Source organism: Peromyscus leucopus, chromosome 23, assembly GCF_004664715.2.
Source record: "Peromyscus leucopus breed LL Stock chromosome 23, UCI_PerLeu_2.1, whole genome shotgun sequence".
Classification (NCBI taxonomy): Eukaryota; Metazoa; Chordata; class Mammalia; order Rodentia; family Cricetidae; genus Peromyscus; species Peromyscus leucopus.
This window is the reverse complement of record NC_051082.1, coordinates 46,028,933-46,050,495: the sequence shown is the minus strand read 5'-3', so window position 1 is coordinate 46,050,495 and position 21,563 is coordinate 46,028,933. Positions and strand designations below refer to the sequence as shown.

At 40.8% G+C, this 21,563-nt stretch overlaps 1 protein-coding gene across 2 annotated transcripts; it reads left to right on the top strand.

Moving 5' to 3' along the window:
* Positions 1-551: 551 nt before the first annotated feature.
* LOC114689169 (cytochrome P450 3A11-like) lies at positions 552-20,170 on the top strand. 2 transcript variants are annotated; one of them, XM_037198503.1, is made up of 11 exons: positions 552-801; positions 3,399-3,512; positions 3,598-3,686; positions 3,978-4,126; positions 9,113-9,240; positions 9,639-9,708; positions 11,684-11,844; positions 12,779-13,005; positions 14,452-14,614; positions 17,336-17,475; positions 20,152-20,170. In XM_037198503.1, the coding sequence occupies exons 1-10, from the start codon at positions 748-750 to the stop codon at positions 17,429-17,431; spliced, it is 1,251 nt and encodes a 416-aa protein (XP_037054398.1). In that variant the 5' UTR covers positions 552-747; the 3' UTR covers positions 17,432-17,475; positions 20,152-20,170. The 2 variants fall into 2 exon arrangements, with proteins under 2 accessions (XP_037054398.1, XP_028719397.1); XM_028863564.2 differs by lacking the exon at positions 20,152-20,170 and having other exon boundaries at positions 17,336-17,537.
* The last annotated feature ends 1,393 nt before the right edge of the window (positions 20,171-21,563 follow it).

Genomic DNA, 21,563 nt, shown 5'->3' with positions numbered 1-21,563 from the left:
AAAGACCCTCCAGAATTTAATTTTAGACTCTCTGCAAGCATGAAGGAATAGTTTCTGTGAACTGAACCTTGAATCTCTGTTCAGAAGCTTACTTACTGAGCGTACAGAAAAGTTGTGTTTGGGATACATTGAGTTCCTCACACCAAAGTCTATTCTAGATGTTCTCTGAAGGAAGTCATCACAGCCCTGCCACTTCAATCCTCACTGTGCACTGTTTGCAGTACCCAATATTCCAAGACCTCCAAGCATGCCTGGATAGTCTTGTGACTAAAGTCATGAAATGGAAGAAAAACCTCTTCAGAAAAACAACTCTATAAAAAATAGAAAACAGTCACTCTTCTCTACTATGATTTCTTCAAGGTCTAGATATCGTCAAAAAACAACTAATACATTCTGCCATTAGCCAAGATAGAGTGAGAAGCAACTTTTTCGTTCTTATGTTTACCCTGGATACAACGACCCTACCAGATATCCACTACAAACTGCTTTGTCTTTAAGTGACTCGTAGTGTCCTGATTGACATTACATATCACTTTACAAAGACTCCACTGGACCCGGGGTCAGACTCTCTAAGTTAGACCTCCTGTGACAATATGTTGTATAACCAGAGTGAGGGTCACATAACATGAGAATCAAAGTCTGGAGTTGGGGTTCTGGCTTCAGTAGCTGGCTTGGGTTAATCAGCTGTTTTCCCCACACAGGTTGTTTGATGGTCACATACCTGTACTAGCTATCACGGACACAGAGATGATAAAGAATGTATTAGTGAAGGAATGCTATTCTGTCTTCACAAACAGACGGGTAGGTAACTTTGTTTATTAATATAAAATATAAAGATTTGTGTTTGTTATTTGTATCTATGTGTATATATGTATGTCTATATGAGTGAATACCATATGTGTGTAGGCTCTTGTGAAGGTCAGAAGAGTGTGTGGTTGTTCCAGACAGTTGTGAGTGTCCTGACATGGGTGCTGGGAACTGAACCTGGCTCATCCAGAAGAGCAGCAAGTGCCCTTAATTGTTGAGCCATCTCTCCAGGCTCTCCCTTTTGCTGATGCAAAGCTTTATATTTTACTTATTCAATTAATTTTGTTTGGATGGTTTGCTTATCTAGAGTATACACTCTGTAGACCAGGCTTAACTCAGAGATGTGCCTACCTCTACCTGCCTATGCCTCCCAAATTCTAGGATTAAAGGCATGTGCCACCCCCTCCCCCACCAGCTCTACTGGATATTTGTTTTTATTTTTTATTATTTATTTTGGGTTTTTCAAGACAGAGTTTCTCATGTGTCCTGGCTGTACTAGAACTCACTCAGTGGACGAGGTTGTCCTTGAAATCACAGATATCTACCTGCCTCTGCCTCCTGAATGCTGGGATTAAGGGTATCCACTGCAACCTCGTGGCTACTTACTGAATTTTTAAAAAGTGGAATAAATATAGATTCACAGTGGCTACCACAATAATATACAAGTGGAGTCTGGGCATTCATTTTGCTAATAGGAATTGTAAATATACCATATTATTGTAGTCTAGTTGCAGATAAACACTGTTGTCATCTAGATTGTGTTTGTATTTCCTGTCTCACAGAACCTTTCTCATGTATGTGTGGTAAAGTACTTAACCACAGGTCTAGATTTGTGTGGTGACAAACACTGAGAATACAGAGCTGCTCCTTGATCAGGCAATTCCCTCTTGCCTGCCCATTAGCTACCATTTTCAGCCTGTTGTCTTACTTCACCTTGTATATCCAATTTCCTTCTCCATGGATTGTGGGGGCAGTGCCAAGTCTGATGACTATTTACCTGGTCCATCTGTGTATGTTTGCTTGAATACAAATTATACACTTTTGAGATTTGCTCTTAAACCTATGGCTTTATTTATGTTAATTTTGTGTAAGGTTCAGTGTTTTCTGTCTTTTTTAAACCATCCCTATTCCACTGACCTATCTGGGAAAACATATTAGTTCTCTCTTTCTACCCTGTGGGTCCTGGGGATTGAACTCATGTTGATGGGCTTGGCAGCAAGCACCTTAACCTGTGACCATCTCTCTGACCGTCATTCAGCCTTGGGTCATTTGATGAAGTTGGCAGAAGATCTAGTTTGCAGCTGCCCTTCATCAAGTGGAAGCCATTTCCATTTCTTCCTCTTGTGCTGAGCACTTTCACATAAGGGCGTGTTGGGAGACTCCACAGCAGTATAAATTATACATATGGAAGGTAGAAGGAAGTTCCCACCAGGGAAATAGAATTATGTTTTCCCTTTTATCACTGAATAAAGAATGAAGGGAAATGGATTCCTACAGTAATATTCCTAAACAAGCAAACAGCTCCCGAACCAAACAAACTAGGACTAGAGAGGTGACTTAGTGTCTGAAAGCTCTGAAAAAGGATGGGGAGTTGGTTACCTACATCAATATCCAGTGGCTCAAAACCACCTGTAACTCCTGCTTTAGGAGATCCAACTCTCTCCTCTGAATACACTGAGCACACATGTGTATATGTTCATACACACATACACACACACATACATACATATGTATATAATATATACATACATGCATACATACAATAAATCTTAAAAAAAAGCCCCAAGGATCAAATCTTTGAAGTTTCTCAGGGATAGGGAGATGGCTCAGGAGTAAAGGACCTGAGTTTGGATCCCCAGAATCTATATAAAAGCTGGGCATAGCAGCATTCATGTGTTACTTCAGAGCTCTGTTTGGAAATAGGTAGATCCTAGGGGCTTCCTGGCTAGCTTTTTAGCCAAATCAAGGCCTACGAGATTCAGTGAAAGACTCTGTCTCAAAAAATGTAGTAGAGAGTTATAGAGGAAGATGCCAAACCTCTGCTCTCCAACTGAGCAAGCACAAAGTCACTGTAGTCTAAACACACACACACACACACACACACACACACACACACACACGCATGCACGCACGCACACACACACAAACATGTACACACACCCCATATGAAGACATATATTTTCACATTGCTAATGTTGTCAATACAGAGCTGCAGAACTTGTTTGTTGCAAAGATAACTTTCTATCTGTCTACATGCTTTTGCCATCTGTATAGTTCTGGAGAATCTGGTATATCTTGTTCCCATCTTCTCCCCAATCCTGGAACTAATTTTCCAATAACAGAGAGATTTACATTTAGAAGGATCCTGGAATATAAAGGTTTGAAAACTCAATAAGCCACCCAGTGAGCACCTGAATTATTATTATGGATTGTGAGGAAATTCTGACTATTTTTTGCATCTGGCATGAGGGTTGATCCATAGTAAACAGTCAATAACTAACTGTTATACACTGATATCAACTTAGCACTTTTGCAACCATGGAAAATTCTGGACTTACAGAAAGCCAAATTTGTAATTTTTTGAACTCTAGGATTTTGGCCCCATGGGGATTATGAGAAAAGCTGTCACCATGTCTAAGGATGAAGAGTGGAAGAGAATTCGAGCCTTACTGTCTCCCGCCTTCACCAGTGGAAAACTCAAAGAGGTGACTGGAAGGACTTCTAGGTGAAACATTTGTGAGACTTGAGTCCCCACACTTAACTATGGATGCCTTTGTGTCTTGTGCTTAGATGTTCCCCATCATTGAACAGTATGGAGATATTTTGGTAAAATACTTGAGACGAGAGGCAGAGAAAGGCAAGCCTATCATCATAAAAGAGTAAGTAGTGATCCATGTACTGCGGTTCCGGGAGAGGAAGGGCAACTGGGGCAGAAGGGTCATCACCTGTGTGTCCCACATGGTCCAGCTGCTCCTTCTTCCCTTTAGACACTAGATGACAAAATATTCAGTTGCAAAGAAACATGGTTGTACCAAGGTCACGAGGTAGGGGGAGGGCAGGAGGGGAAGATGCTTGGTTAGTACTGAGGTGATTTCACCTGTCCTGCCCAAGATTATGAAATTTTCAGGCTTCTTGGTGCATGTGTTAAATTCCCATGTTTCTCTCCTCAGAGTGTTTGGGGCCTATGGCATGGATGTGATTACAAGCACGTCATTTGGTGTGAAAGTTGATTCCCTCAACAACCCAAAGGACCCTTTTGTGGAAAAGGCCAGGAAGCTCATAAGATTTGATTTTTTTAACCCATTATTCATGTCAGTAGGTATGTGTGATGGTTCTTCTGCCTTTTGTCCCACTGCTCTTCTCTGTGGCCATGTTAGTCAGTTCTGCCTTTCTCTTCCACACTTACCAAAACTAACAGCTCTACTGGTATATAATTCACCCCCTTAAAGGCACAATCTAATATTTTTAGTGAATTCAGATGTATGTAGACCCTTACTTCTGTTTTAGAACTTCATTTTTCTTTTAGACTGTGTTTTTATAGCTGGCCTGAGAGTTGATGTGTAGACCAGTCTGGCCTTGAACTCACAGTGATCCCTCTACCCCTGCCTCTGCATACAATCTGTCTTAATTATACCTACCCCTAACTCTCACCTCTCTCTTCCCTCAGACACCCCAACACATCTTTCTCCCAATTTATGTCCCTTTCCAGTAAGTCCAATCAGTGCTGCATGCCAGGATGCTGATCAATATTATTTGCATGATTTCATGCAGGTGGTCAGTTCGTGAGTGGGCCATGCCATGTCCAGGATATGGCACCTTACACCACCCCTCCCTGGCTCTTACTTTATTCCCACACCCTCTTTTATGATGTTCCTTGAGCCTTGAGCAATGGGGGTGTTGGTGTATATTCTGCATCTAGGGCTCAGTACTCAACAGTCGTTTATTCTCAGCACTTAGATCACTTAGGACTCTGCGTTGACTGATGGCCACAGGGCCCATTACCAATGTCAACTGCAGAGTACTTAGTTCTAGCCATGTTGCACATTTGCACCATCATCCTTCTAGCAGCCTTGACCTATGTAGCCACCAATTCACTTTCTGTATATTTACATATTCTGGGTATTTTACATCAATGGGTTCATAGACTATGTGGTTTCTGTGACAGGTCTCTGTCATTTAGCACACTATTAAAGGAAGCAAGTGTCACTGTCTCCTGTGTCTATGACAAAGAAATATTCCACATCCATTGATGTACCTTGAAGTTAGTTTTATGTTTGCTATGAATGTTGCTGCTGTCAGCATTTGCATACAAGGTTATATTCAAGTTTTTTTGATGTTTTGGAGGAACACATTCAGAGTCATTGTTGCTGAGTCAAGAAGTTACCCTATTTTTAACATATTAAGCAACTGAGCATATGTTTTCCAAAGTAGCTGGAGTGTTTTCTATGTCTTCTAGAACTGTAGGAGAGTTCCAGGCTCTCCATGCTCTGCAGTGCTTTTCTCTCCCATGACTTTGATCATTGCCACTTATTGGATATGCTGTGAGTTGGACCTGTGGTTTTGATCAGCTTTTCCTTAGCTCTAATACAATGAAAAAACAAAGTTAGATGTTTCAATATCTGCTTTTTTATCATCTCTCTTACATAGCTGAATTTCTTCAACATTTTTGAAAGAGTTATTTTTTTATTTTATGTGTATGAGTGTTTTACCTGGACATATGCATACCACTTGCATGAATCGCCTGCAGAAGCCATAAGAGAGCACTGAATCCCCTGGAACTGGCATTACAGATGGTTAAGAACAGCCATGTGCATGCTGGAAATCATACCTCTGTCCTCTGAAACAGCAACTAGTACTAAGGGCTGAGCTATCTCTCCAGACCCTGTAGTATTTTTTTGAGTATGTGCTGGGTCCAATTAGCAATGGTGCTTCATTTAGTGTTTTAATACTTTCTCTATCAATTACATATTCACAGTGTACAGAAAGATTATCCCACAACATAAGCCTGCCTGTGCCTTTTCTCTACATGATCTTGATGTATCTTCATTTCATACTGTCTCTCATGCATTTTCTATTCTTTTGCCACTGGAGGAGATCCCCAAATCTCATGTATGCTAGGCAAGCACTGCACCCTGAAATTACATCTCAACAAATGTTCCAGTATACTCTGGGGTTCTTTGACCTATTAGTTATTTAATAAGAGTATATTGATTAATTTGCACATAGCTTTGAATTTCCAAATACCGTTTCTAGTGCTAGTTTTGTTTGTATCATTCCAGTTGAAAAACAAATGCTGCCGGGCGTGGTGGCGCACGCCTTTAATCCCAGCACTCGGGAGGCAGAGCCAGGCGGATCTCTGTGAGTTCGAGGCCAGCCTGGGCTACCAAGTGAGCTCCAGGAAAGGCGCAAAGCTACACAGAGAAACCCTGTCTCGAAAAAACCAAAAAAAAAAAAAAAGAAAGAAAAAGAAAAACAAATGCTATCTTGGCTGTTCTTTCTTTATTGCTTATTTATTTATTAGTTTAAAATTTTATTTATTTCTTTAGTTGTGTATGGGAATGTGTGTGTGCAGGAACACCTGCTTTGGGGTTTGTGTGACATGGGGAGATCAGAGGACTGCTTACAGTAGTTGGTTCTCTCCTTTCACAATGTGGGATGTGGGGATCAAATTCAGGTTGTTAGGCTTTAGTTGTTGTACCATGTCACGACCCTGTCTATAGTTTTTGGATCCACACAAACTACAGGAGCAGAGTTAAATCCAAGAGTCAGAGGTGTTTCTTTGGCTACTCCAAAGTACAGAAGAAGCATTATGGTGGTGACCCAGTGTGAGCAAGGCCACAGAAAAAATGGCTTCTGGTGGAGACTTGGTGACTTATTGTTTAGATTGCTTCATGATTTCTCTAAATGAAACTTGCATTTCCACTAAAACTTGCTTTTCATTCTTTTTTGTTTATTAAGAAATTTTTTCATTCATTTTACACACCAATCAAAGGTTCCCCTCTTCACTCCTCCGTCCCCCCAGCTTTTCCCTCCCATCCTACCACATGGGGAGGCACATCCAGTAGAGGCAAGTCTAAGCCCTTCCCCCTGCCTCAAGGCTGCACGAGGTGTCCCATCAGAGGTAGTGGTCTCCAAAAGACCTGCTCATGCACCAGGGATGGATTCTGATCCTGCCCCTCGGGGACCCTCCAAACAGATCAAGCTACACAACTCTCTCGCCATGCAAAGGATCTAGTCTAGTCCCATGCAGGATCCACAGCCACTGATCCAACTGTCATGAGTTCCCATTAGTTTAGTTTGGTCATCTCTGCAGGTTACCCCATCAAAATCCTGATGGATGCACTTGCTCATAGAATTCCTCTTCTATCTCTTCGACTGGGTTCCTGGATCTCTGCTTGGTATTTCGCTGTGAATCTCTGCATCTGCTTCCATCAGTCATTAGAGAGAAGCTCTGTGATGACAGTTAGGGTATTCACCGGTCTGATCACTGGGGTAAGCCAGTTCAATTCAAGCACCCTCTCCACTATTTTTAGTAGTCCAAGCTGGGATCATCCTTGGGGATTCCTGGCAACTTCCCTAGCACTGGGTTTCTCTCTATCCCCATGATGTCTCCCTCTATCATGGTATCTCTCTCATTGCTTTCCCACTCCATCCCTGTTCCAGCTCAATCATCCCATTCCCTTATGTTCTCATCCCCTATCCCCTATCCTCTAATTCCCACCCCTCATCCCCAGTTTACTCATAGATTTCTTAACTATTTCTCCTTCCCAGCGCAATCCACATGTCCCTCTTTGGGTCTTCCTTGTTATCTAGCTTCTCTGGAGCTGTGGGTTGTAGTCTGGTTATTCTTTGCTTTACATCTAGTATCCACCTACGAGTGAGTACATTCCATGTTTGTCTTTCTGGGTCTGGGTTACCTCACTCAGGATGATATTTTCTAGTTTGTGGTGATATTTTATTTGTACTGAAATATGATTTTAATTGTATGTTAATAAATAAAGTTGCCCTGGGGTCAGAGCTATTAGAGCCATAGCAAGAGCGTGGTGGTTAGAAGAGCTAGGAAGATTTCTGTATGTTCAGGGATACAGCCAGTATTGGAGACATATGCCTTTAAGACCTGGAGGGCGGTACTTACAGGCAGTGACGAGGCAGTCATGTGGTTGGGTTTACAACCAATGAGAAGGCAGAACAGAAAGACTATTTAAAGACAGACAAACAGGAAGAAGGTCTCTCTCGGGGAAGCTAGGAGCACTGCAGGAGGTAAGATTTTAGCTCTGAGCTCTGACCTTTCGGTTTTCTCTTTTACATTGGCTCTGTGTTTCTTATTTTAATAAGACGAATGGTTACATCTACACTAGTTCCATCCATTTGCCTGCAAACCTTATGACGTCATTGTTTTTCTCTGCTGAGTAGTACTCAATTGTGTATGTGTACCACATTTTCTTAATCCATTCTTCATTTGAGGGGCATCTAGGTTGTTTCCAGGTTATGGCTATTACAAAAATGCTGTTATGAACATAGTTGAGCATGTGTCTTTGTGGTATGAATAAGCATTCTTTGGGTATATTCCCAAGAGTGGTATTTCTTTATTGATTTCTTCCATTTTTTTGTCTTTTTCTCAGTTTCTTTAAGGAAAATTTTCATTTTCCCTTTAAAGGCCTCTAACATCTTCACGAAGTTATTTTTACGGTTGTTTTCTTCTGCTTCTTGTACATTGTGATGTTCAGGCCTTGCTGTTGTAGGAGAGCTGGGTTCTGGTGATGCCATATTGCTCTTGATGCTGTTGTATGTATTTTTGCACTGACATCTACCAATCTCTTCCTCCAATAGGTGCAAGAGGTGCCTGTGTCTGATCTAGCTGCTATTGGTCCACTTTGTGCTTTCTGTGTCTGTGTCTCAGGGGCCCACTCTGGGTCCAATCTTAGCTCTTGGTCTAATTGGAGCTGGCAGACTCTGTATCTCACAGAGCTGCTCTTGGTCCAGTCCATGCTAGCTGATTGTGTGACTCAGGGAGCTGCTCTTGGTCTTATCAGGTCTCTTGGTCCAGTCAGAGCTGCTGGATTCTGTGTCCAGTCAGGAAGCCACTGGTGTGACAGGGTGATGGATATTGTGGTAGGGCATGGGTCTTTAGATTGCAGGGTCCAATGGGGGTTTAGGTGGGGAAGCCTGCCCACAGGAACCTTCCCTGCTGGCCAGCAACTGGGGCAGAGATGGGTGGGGGTTCCCAGGGACTGGATGTGTCCTAGGGCCTAGGTCCTTGAGGCAGGACTCTTTGTAAATCTTGTTTTTTATGTATCCTTTCCAGTACTCTTTCCATTCCTCATCCCAATATATGAGATGTTAAATGTCTCCATATTCTCAAAGGATTCAATAGCATTTTTCAAAAAGTTCATGGACAGAATGAAGGAAAATCGCCTGGATTGTAACCAGAAGGTAAAATGTGGTGGTCCCCTGAGAGGTTAGGCTGTGAACATGTGAGCAGTGTGCTGTGGTTGATATATTGTGTATCCTAATAAACTTATCTGGGTGTCAGAGAACAGAACAGGCCACTATATTAAACACAGAGGTTAGGCAGTGGTAGCACATGCCTTTAATCCTAGCATTCCTGAGGCAAACATCCATCTGGAGCTCTGTGAGTTCAAGGCCACACTGGAAATAGCCAGGCATGGTGACACACACCATTATTCCAAGCACTTGAGATCTCAGGTCTTGCTTTGGAAAGACACATGCCATTAATCTCAGGAAGTGATGGCAGGAAGCAGAAAGGCATATAAGTCTTAAAACTAGGAATGAGAGGCTTCTGTTTTATCAACTTCTCTTTCTGCTTCTAGCACCAAGTGGATTTTCTTCAGCTGATGATGAACACTCGTAACAATTCCAAAGACAAAGAGTCTCATAAAGGTAAACAAGGACTCTCTGCACTATGGACAAGGAAACTCTCAGAGAGCAGTCAGATCTCTCAGAAAATGTACGGGAAGGCTTTCTATCAGAAGAATACCTCTGTGGAGTTGATGAAAAGATGACATGGCTATTGTCTCCAGGGAATTTTCTAGAAGCACAGGGGTACAAGTGTGTTCCAAACATGAAAGTTAGCCATGATGGAATCTTCAGTGGTCTCTGTGTGTTACCTAGGTCTTTCCCAGCACACTGACTAGGAACTCTGCCTAGACATCTGACTCCAAACATCCAGTCAGGAGGCATGTACCCAAATGGTGCTGGTGTTTTCTTACAGCCCCTGCTGTACATGTGTTCTCTACCTTAATCTGTGCTAAAGATTTACTTTTCTTTGTGTATTGAATAAGTGACATCTGAGGAAAGTCTCTGTACAAACACACTGGTTCTTTTGATTTTTTTTACACACAAAAATCACTTATAGATTTTTATATTCTTCAGGTAGCATATGCACGTATGTGCACATGTATACACCCCATGGCTGTGTGAACACCAGAGGAAGGCACCAAGTGTCTTCCTCAACCACTCTCTGCCCTATTTCCTCCACACAGTGTCTCTTATTAGACCTGGAGGTGGTTGACAGTGAGAAGGTCCCTGTAATCCACACAGTTAGTGTTACAGGTGTGTGTTAGCACACTTGCCTTTTTACATGGTGACTGAGGATTCAAACTCAGGTCTTCATTCTTATGCAGCATATGTTCTTATCCATTGAGATATCTCTAGAGCCTCACAGCTATGATCATATTTTAATTTAAAACCATTATTACTATCACGGTTGCTAATTTTCAGACTTTAATCTACATGTGTTCCTCAGTAGCTAATGTAAAGGGATTCTTCCATTCTTATATATTTGCTTATTTCTAGTACATACAATTGCTTTTATATAACAATGTGATCTTCTAGGTCCCCAAATTTGCTTTTTAAAGTCATCATATATTTTATGTTTCAAATTTTCTCCAGTTTGTCCACTTGAAATCCTTTCATGTATTCAGCTAACTTCAAATACTTGTATACCTCCTCAACCTTGTGGGTTGGATCTCATGTAGCCCAGGCTGACCTCACATTCATGGAGTATCTAAGAATTACCTTTTAACATCTGTGCTACCATGCCTAGTTTATATAGTCCTGGGGATTGAACCCATGGCTTCAAGCATGCTAGGCAAGTTCTCCACCTACTGAGCTACATATTCTTAGTTCTTCTGTGTCAATTTTGATTGCTAAATAGATACTAATTTAAAAAATACCCACTGATTTTGAGTTTATAGTCCAGTTTCAATTTAGTAGCAAGTGCTTACACTAATTGGAAAAAAATTGCCAACAATAAAATCATAGCACTCATGGAAAAGGTATACAACTGCTTGTAACTCCAGCTCTATGGGCCTCAATGGCATCTTCTGCCCTCTATGGGCACTTGTATACATATGTGAGCACACACACACACAAAAACAAAACAAAAACAAAAAACAAAAAGAAAACCCTTAAGTTCTAGCAAAGGACTAGAGTTGAGTTCCGAGCACTTATCTCTAAACTCACAACCTTCTGATCCTCCATCTCTAGGGGATCAAATGCCTCTTCTGAACTCTAAGGGCATCTCTCACACACATGGCCCCTGTCCAGACAGACACAAATGCACATAAATAAAAATAAAAACAAATTTTATAAAGAGAATAAATTACATGTCGTGAAGTTGCCCACTGAGGTTGATGAGGACCAGAGCATAAACCAGGGGACATCCCGGCTGAAGCAATCTTCCTCTTCTCTGACTGTGTTCCACGGATGTCAGAGTGCTAACAGCTCCAGGGTGACCAAATGATTTCTCCATATTTATCTCTACGGAAACAGGAGCCTCATTTTATTTTCTCCTTATCTCTTCTGTGATGGTCCAACCTGACCTGACTTTCCTGAAATATTTTCTTACTTTCAGCTCTGTCTGACATGGAGATCATAGCCCAGTCAATTATCTTTATTTTTGGTGGCTACGAAACCACCAGCAACACGATTGCCTTTGCCCTGTATTTACTGGCCACTCATCCTGATAACCAGAAGACACTGCAGGAGGAGATTGATGTGGCTCTGCCCAATAAGGTGAATGGATGGTGCTTGGAGGAGGAGGGAAAAGGAGACACGGATCACCCTCAGTGGTGTGTGTGTGTGTGTGTGTGTGTGTGTGTGTGTGTGTGTGTGTAACCTAGACCTACACTGGGTATTTTTCTAAATCACTCTCCACCATGTTTTACAACATGCTTTCTCACTGGATCTGGAGCACATCAGTTTGTTAGGCAGTCTGCCCAGTCATGCATTTACTCTGTGTCCCCACCATTCTGCTGGGATTATAGATGTGTGCAACTGTGTCTGACTTCATGAATGATGTGTATCTAAACTCAGGCTTGCATAGTAGACAGTTCACAAACTGAGACATCTTTAAGCCTTAAGTAATAGTTATTCTAATCACTTTGTTTTTATGGGGTTTTGTTTGTTTGTTTGTTTGTTATTTTTTCCCGAGTTAGGGTTTCTCTGTGTTGTTGGGGTACATGTCCTGGATCTCCCTCTGTAGACCAGGCTGGCCTTGAACTCACAGAGATCTGCTTGACTCTGCTTCCTGAGTGATGAGATTAAAACCATCACCTCCAGGATCATTTTAATCACTTTGCAAAGGCTTGGATAGATGGCTAAATAGTTAAGAGCACTAGCTTCTCTTTTAGAAGATCCATCCAGCTTTGATTCTCAGTCCCCAAATGGAAGTTCTCAGCCATCTGTAATGCTAGTTAAAAGGGATCTGACACCCTCTTTTGACTTGTGTGGGCACTGCACTCACATGGTGCACAAAACACATATGTTAGGAAAACCTATAAACACATAAAATAAAATAATTTAAAAACCTTATGAAATGTTTTGTGAGTGCCTAGGATGTTTTCAATGCTGAGTTCAGCATTGGAGCTACTGAGAACTCAACAGTACAATTCAGACCTATTAAAAGTTAATGTAAAATCCCAGCACAAATCTTTTTCTTTCTTCCTAGGAGTCTCCCAACTATGATAAACTGATGGAGATTGAGTACCTCGACATGGTGTTGAATGAAACTCTCAGATTATACCCAATTGCTAACAGACTTATGCGGGTCTGTAAACAAGGTGCTGAAATGGATGGTGTGTTTATTCCCAAAGGTTCCACAGTGATAACACCAATTTATGCTCTTCACCATGACCCACAGTACTGGTCAGAGCCTGAGGAATTCTGCCCTGAAAGGTACCAGAATCCCCGGAGTGTAAACCCACCCTGAGCCATGTTTGCTTATATATGCTATGATGTCTCTTATGGGAAGATGATCTAAACATCATTTTGCATCCATTTGCATTCTGTGAGAATGGCAGAGAAAAGGAAAAAAAAGAAGAGAGACTGTGAAGAAAATATGAGAATTTAAATACAGAGTGTTTTTCTTCTACCTCAAATAGCAAATGACCATCTTAAGTGTGAGACAGGAACCCATTTTCCTTCAGTCTAACTGGCACATGCTTTTCAGCAATGGACCCAGCATTATCTTGAATGAACTTTTAGAGTTTAGAGATCTATCCTCCCTCTTTTCTTTTTATTCTTTGACAATTACATGCGTGGATAATGTATTTTGGTCATTTTCACTTCACATTACCCTGTCTCTTCTCCCTCCCACAATGGTGAATCCCTGCATGTCCTCATCAAGTCTTCCTCCTGTTTTCATATGTTCCTATTTTCTTATGACTCATAAGTTTAATTAGGGTTGCTTGCACAAGAGTAGCAGGTATAGGAGTTATTTACTGGAGAATGTTCAACTCACCAGTAGCGACATCATTGAAGAGAAACTACCCCCACCCCCAGAAACCATTATTTGTCAGCAGCTCTTTAGGGAGATGGAACCTCATGAGCTCCCTCCCACATCCATGATGGAATGTATCAACATGGGTCTAGTCTTGTATAGGCAACTACAGCTCCTGAATGTACATGAGTAAAATGGCTGTGTCATGTTCAGATAGTGCTTTTTCACAGCACCCTTCCATTCCCTTGCTTTTATGTTATTCTGCCCCCTCTTCTGAGATGTTTCCAGAGCCTTGCTGGGGATGATATAGATGTCCTATTAAGTGCTGAGCAATCTATCATCTCTCATTTCCAGCATTTTGACCAGTTATGTAGTCTCAGCGTTAACTGTCTCCCACAGCAATCAGAAGCTTCTCTGATCAAGGCTGAGAGCAGCACTAATTTTTGTATGTAAACATAGTATTTGGAAGACAGTTTGATACCATGTCCACTTAGCAAAATAGAAGTAGTATATTCACCCCTAGACCTCCATAGCCATTAGATTTTGACCAGATTTACAGTACCCGGCATTAATTCCCTTTGTAAATTGGAATTGAAATCCAATCAGACAGTGGTTGGTTACCCCTACCCCATTATACCACAATTACACTAGTGCACACAGAGGATGAATAGTCTTTCAAACAGAAGTTGTCTTATCAACCATGTGGAAACTCTTACAGGGCAAGGGAGATGGACAGGACCTTTAGTGTACAATTTCTCACAGCTGAATACCTGGAAGCAGAAGTTCAATGAAATTTTCCCAAACTACCTGCATGTTACCAGTTAGATGTCTAAAGGCAAACACATGTAAGTAGCTCTTATGCTTCTACCTTTTGTTGACTTATCATTACTCTGTGTCTCCAGGTTCAGCAAGGAGAACAAGGGCAACATCAATCCTTATGTATACCTGCCCTTTGGTATCGGACCCAGGAACTGCCTTGGCATGAGGTTTACATTCATGATCATGAAACTTGCTCTCGCTAAAGTGCTGCAAAACTTCTCCTTCCAGCCTTGTAAAGAAACACAGGTGAGGGGAAGACTATCTCTGTAAATGATGTTTTGTGGGAGACAGTTTTTTTTCAGCTGAAGGTTATGTTTGTAAAAATGAATCTGCTTGTTTGAAGTTTGCTAATTTGTTTGATGACCAAATGAGTTATTTGCATCCAGGCAAGAGCTGAGGTGCTTTTGGTTCTGTATCAATATAGAGCACAAGTGTAGCATTATGAAGAGTTAGTGTAGGCCAATACGACAGGATTACATGCATTCTGTTTGAAGATCCAGTCATGTCCATTGGAGATTGGATATGTCACATGCCATCAAGACGTGCAGTGGCCATGTCTTCATGTTTATTGAGTGGTGTATTCTTCTTCAGGCACTCACAGAAGCCCTCCTTTGACAGTCTTGCCAACCACTGGCTGTAGAGTAACAAGTCATAATGGGTTCAGGAATGTTTGTCAGTTGGAAAATTCTTACCTAGCTGGTTCCAATCCTCAGAAGAACATGAAGTAGCAGTGGTGATGAATATCTGGAATCCCTGCACTCAATAGGGGGAGGCAAGAGGGTTAGAAATTCAAGTAATTCATGGCCACTTAGTGAATTTGAAGCCAGAATGGCCTACATGGCATCCCATATAAAAACAAAAGCAGAAATTCATGATGCCTGTGCATTTCTAAAATTATAAAATAATTTACACAGAGTATGCTTTTAAAAGTTCATCTCTGACTTCCCATGTGGTGCCAAGTTGATTATCATTATTTTAAAACACAATTGCTGGGACTCAAGAGATGGCTCATTGGTTAAGAGTACTAGCTGTTCTTACAAAGGACCTGAGTTCAGTTCCCAGCAATAACAAGGTGACTCACAACCAATTGTAACTCCAGTTCCAGGGCCTCTGATGTCCTTCTCTGGCTTTTCTTGAGACCTCACACATGTGGTATACATACACATGTGCAGGCAACATGAAATTAAAAGTCTTTAAGAAGTTGCTGGTTATGATGAACTCCAAACTTATGGGGCATCTTGATAGTTCTGAATCTCTTGTCTGGAGCTCTGAGGCAAAAAGAGGTAGCTGTCACATTTACATAAATCATGTACCATTTCCCCCATCATATTCTGCTCTCATACTTCAAGTTCTTATTCATTCCCCATGAGTCTTCCTCCTGCATTTAATTCCACATCTCTTTATACTCCACCATTGACTTCTATGGGTCATCTTTATCACCTATGCTAATACTTTGTGATTAAAGCCTCCAGTTTAGTTTTATTTTTTTCTCTCAGTATTAAAGGACATCCCCTGTCTTTTGTATATCACCTCATATCATTCTTCCACAATCCTCAAAAGGTTTTTTTTTTCTGAAAAGGTTCTGCATTGAAAGCCTTTGGTAAATGTTTTGAAGTATAGCTTACAGTTATAATATTCTTCCATAAAATATTAAACTAATTAAAAAATTAATAGATAACACTTGTGTATGTATTTTATGTACATCTATTTTATGCATTCTAGGAAAACACATATATACTACTTAAAATTTTAAAAGAAGTAGATGGTACATTTAGAGAAAGCATTTACATTTTCCTGAACAACTTGTTCTTGTTTCACACAAAGGGATCGGTAAAGTTTATGGGACTTGTGTATTTAGAATATAGCTTCTGTTTGTCAACTAGATTTATTTCTGGATTAATAGAGGGATGACAATGTTTATTCTGTGATTTCTGATTTAAGACAGTTGTATAGCTTTACCCACACACAACCTCACTTACTTTACTACTTTCTCACTAAAGCATTTAAATCATAAGCATTTATAGGGATTTAGATAGACAAAGCAAATTCAAGTTTGAGCGTCAATGACACAACTATGAAGGGGCAAATGCTCTGACAAAGTTCCAGTCATATTAAGTTTGACCCTTCTCTATCTCCATGAAACTTCAGTCCCCTCCTTTCCCCTGTGACCAGAAGATTACTCCATTGGAGACACTACCCCTCCATCACTGAATAGCATGAGCCTGGGCATCATGAAAAACAGTGTAGGACTCAAAATTCTTCATTCAACCCATCTGTGGAAGCCAATAATAGATACTGGAAAAGAAAGCAAATGTCTGTCCTCCTAAAGACTTGCCCTGAATGGGCTTAATTGTATTGGTGACATATGATTTAGGAGATGAGTTTTCATAGGGGTGAAATGTATCCTTTCAGGGTTAAACTTGCATGTTTCATCAAACCAAGTGTTACTTTTCAAAATGTAAACCAAACAACATGACATAATAACTAAGAATCAGGCTCAAATATGTTAAACTCACTGGGCTCCGTGGTACATTCATTTAATCCCAGCACTCAGGAGGCAGAGGCAGTTGGATCTCTGTGAGTTCAAGGCCAATCTAGTCCACATAGTGAGTTGCAGGACAGCCACAGATACACAGTGAGACCATGTCTTGACAATAATAAAACAGAAATTAAACTTATCTGTTTTACTCTTAGCACAGAACAGAAATAACATAAACCAACATGACTTCATCTTAGGCCCTGTATACAGTAGAGTCTCAGCAAATATTTTACCTTATCCAAATTTGGAAGCATGTTTTCAACATCTAATTGACACAGCTTGGAGAAAAAGGTAGTCAAAGCACATGACCTTAAATAAAGCTTATCTGTATCTGCAAAGCATCATCATCCTGGAAGGTTTATTACATTCCTTTAGGGGTTGTTGTTGGTTCACTCATTGATTCTCAATATTTTCTTCCACTGTTGCAGATACCAATGAAATTAGACAGACAACTACTTCTTCAACCAGCAAAACCCATTGTTCTAAAGGTTATACCACGGGATGCGATCATAACTGGAGTGTGACTTTCCCTCAAAGACTTCCACTGTGTTCTTCAAGAAGATAATATGTAAGAACATTGGAATCTTTAATTTACTTCATGAATAAAACCCAGTTGAAAATGTGGCTTAATTGACTGGCCTTGATCCATGGTTAAGGATCCAGTACATCCATTCACCTTTCTCAGTGTCAATACAGAGCACCATAGAATGTAAAGGAATTGACTAAATTAGTTGACAGAATAAGAAATTGACCTCCTCTGGTCCTCATGGGACCATGTTGATCCACATCTGGTTGTCTCCATCAATTTCCTTTAAGTTCTTTTAAGAGTAACCATATCTCTGTTATTTGATCAGTAAGTTTTTAACAAAAATGTAAACTATTGTAACAACTCTAATTGTAAAACTGGTATCCTGTATTTTAGCTCCAATATTCTACAATATCGTTACATTGAAAATATAAATTAATATCTCTTTTAAAAACCCAACAAAGTATATTTTTACATTCTGTGAGAGCTTCATACAGTGTATTTTGATCATATTAATTACTCTCCTCCAAATCCTCCCAGATCTTTCCATAACATGAATCTTAATAGGTCTTATTAATAAAAAACCTTGAGCCAGAAATTGGAGTTAAAAACTGAGGGAGCCTGAATGCGTGAGACAGTCATTTGGCTTGATCTGTTTGGGAGGCAGCTGTGCATTGGTGCCGGGTCCTGGGCTCGTTGCATGAGTTGGCTGTTTGAATCCTGGGACTTATGCAGGGACACTTGGCTCGGTCTGGGAGGCGGGGAATGGACCTGCCTGGACTGATTCTACCAGGTCGACCCCGGTCCTCGGGGGAGACCTTGATCTGGAGGAGGTGGGAATGGGGGTGGGCCGGGGGAGGGGGGCGAGAGGGGGAGAACAGGGGAATTTGAGGCTATTATGTTGAACTGAATGGTGTTGTAAAATAATAAAAAAAAAAACTGAGGGAGCAGAAAGAAGCCAGTCACATACTTACTTAATTGGAGATCCTCCACCAAAGAGACGTACTTCCTCTATACCCACAACTATATGCCTTTCTGTTCTGCCATCTCATTTCCTCTCCACTCAGCTACATCACTTCCTGTCTCTCTGTACAGACCCCTAGACATTTATGGTTAGTTTTGAGAATTTAAGGTGTGTACCACTGTTCCTGTCTCTGTTCTTAGTGTAGTCTTGAACTCATAGAGATCCAGTCTGATCTGTGCCTCCTGAGGGATAGGATTAAAGGTGTGGGCTACCACTGCCTGACCTCTATGTTTACTTTAGTGGCTGGCATTTTCCTCTGATCCTCAGATAATCTTTATTAGGAGACACAGATAAAATATCAACACATTTCCCCTTTTCTTGTCCAAATAATAAAAAAGCTATAACTAATAAGAAAAACTATATGCAATAAGTACAGTAACTATATACAATATATACAAGCAATAAATACATCAATAATGTTAGTCCATTTGCATTTGACAAATTCAGAGAAAAGATTCCATTATCAATCGTGTTTTGGTGAGTTCAAAATGTACCTAATTCACTTTCTATCCTAACTTATATTAACCACCAAAATTTATCTTTTGATGTCTTTCAAACTTAAACACTTAACACCTCTCAATGAGTTTCTTTTCTGAATTGTTGACAAGGAAAACTGTAACTACAGTGATTTAATCTTCAACTCCCTCAGATACCCGAGAAGGGAATAATATTACCTAGTAAAACAGGAGGTACAAACAAGCAATTTCCAAAAAATGTGACAGAAACAGCCAGCTGCCTGGACAGTCACCTGAGGTTTCTCTGCAACTTTCAGGTATCATCTTCAGCCTACAGGCTTAGCATATCTGACAGACTCATTTGTGAAGCAGGATTTTCTAAAGAGACTTCCTGCCTTGTCTTGGCAAGGATCAGCAGTCATTTGTTTTGTGTCCTGCTTGTCCATTTTGGACAGCATACTGTCAGCAGTCAAATTGAGGGCACTTTCTTGCCTAGTGGCTAACTTTTGCCACAGTGAAAGTTAACTTCATATGGAATTTCTTCAATGCCCATCATTTTCTCTGAAGTTGATTGGTGCTGCCAGGAGTTGACAAGTCTCATAGTCATTAAAAAAATAAAAAGAAAAATCTATGTCATTAAAACATCTTAAATGCCATATTCTGAAGATATCTGAAGGGTTTGAAGATGACCTGCCTATCTAAACTATATCTCTTCTTGACCTTGAAAACATACCTAATATGACTACAAGTTCAATTGTAATGACTAACCATTAATTTTCTTTTTTTCATTTTTCTTTATTAAGAAATTTTCTACTCACTCTATATACCACCCAAAGATCCTACTGCCTACCTCCTCCCGCCCCAAGTGCTCTCTCCCAAGTCACCCCACATCCCTACATCCCCAAAATTAAGGTCTCCCATGGGGAGTCAGTCAAGGCCGGCATACTGAGCCTAGGCAGGTCCGAGCCCCTTCTCACTGCACCAAGGCTGCACAAGGCATCAAACCACAGGCACCAGATTCCCAAAAGCCTGCCCATGCACCTGGTATGGATCCTTATCTCCCTGCCTGGGTGCCCCCCAAACTGTTCGAGCCAAACAACTGTCTTCCATATCCAGAGGGCCTATTTCACTACAATCAGGGCTCCACAGTCACTAGTCTACAGTTCATGGGCTTCCACTGGGTTGCCTGGTCATCTCTGCACGTCTTCCCATCATGATCTCAATGTCCCCTACCTGTAGAATCCCTCCTCTCTCTCAACGATTGGATTCCTGGAGCTCAGCCTAGTGCCTGCCTGTGGATCTCTGCATCTGCCTCCATCAGTCACTGGACAAAGGCTCTATGATGACAGGTTATTCGCTAGACCGGTCACCAGAGTAGACCAATACAGGCACCCTCTGGACAACTGCCAGCAGTCCAAGGTGGGGTCTTCCTTGTGAATTCCTGAGAGTATCCTCAGCACCCTGCCTCTTCCTATTCCCATGATGTCCTCATCTATCATGGTATCTCCCTCCCTGCCTTCCCACTCTGTCCCTCTTCCAGCTTGACCCTCCCATTTCCCTATGTTCTCATCCCCTTTTTTTGTTAGCTAGCCTCTCTGAAGCTGTGGGTTGCAGTCTGACCATCCCTTCCATCACATTTAGTATTCACTTATGAGTGTGTACATACTATGTCCTTCTGAGACTGGATTACCTCACTCAGGTTGATATTTTCTAGTTCCATACATTTGCCTGCAAATTTCATGATATCATTGTTTTTTACTGCTGAGTAGTACTCCATTGTGTGTATGTACCACATTTTCTTTATCCATTCTTCAGTTGAGGGGCATCTAGGTTGTTTCCAGGTTCTTGCTATTTATGAATAATGCTGATATGAACACACTTGAGCATGAGTCCTTGTGGTAAGTTTGAGCATTCCTTGGGTATATGCCCAAGAGTGCTAACCACTATTTTCATTTCTTTATATCCTATTTAGTTAGTAACAATAACTTTCAAGGATTAGCAAATGGCATTACACAGTTAAATGAACTGTATAGGTACAATACCTTGAACAAGATTGGAAATATATGTACAATATATTCTAACAAAATCAATCTCAAAATGTTATCAACATACATAATTTCTATACATTATACAAAAATCAAATCCAATGTAAAATATTTAAAACTATTAGATGCCTTTTAAAAGTAGATTTTATAATCTACCTTTTTATCTTTATCATATTTACAGCCTTCCTTTTTGCTTTTCAGAGTAGATTCAACAGTCTACCTCTTATCTACATCCTCTTTTTTCTTTTTCTTTTTTTCAAACAAGAACTTTAAATCTATCTCCTTTGTTTAGCCTTTTTCCTGATCATTGATAATAACAACTTGTAACCAACCATCCTAAATAATGACAGTTATCCTAAACCCACAGAATGACCAAAAGCCACCAGCCCCACCTCTTGGGAATGTGGGCTGCATGTTCTTAATTACTTACTGATGTTTGGAGTTGAAGGCATCTTTAGGGGATGCTGTGAAGAAAAATTTTGGGTTAATTGTCAAGTCCTGGGAGAGGTAGCTGTATCATTTGATGTCCAATCTCTGCATATGCAAAAGTGCAGGGCTTATCTCAAGTCCTCACTCGAATAGTCTATGGGGCTAGATCATCTCAGC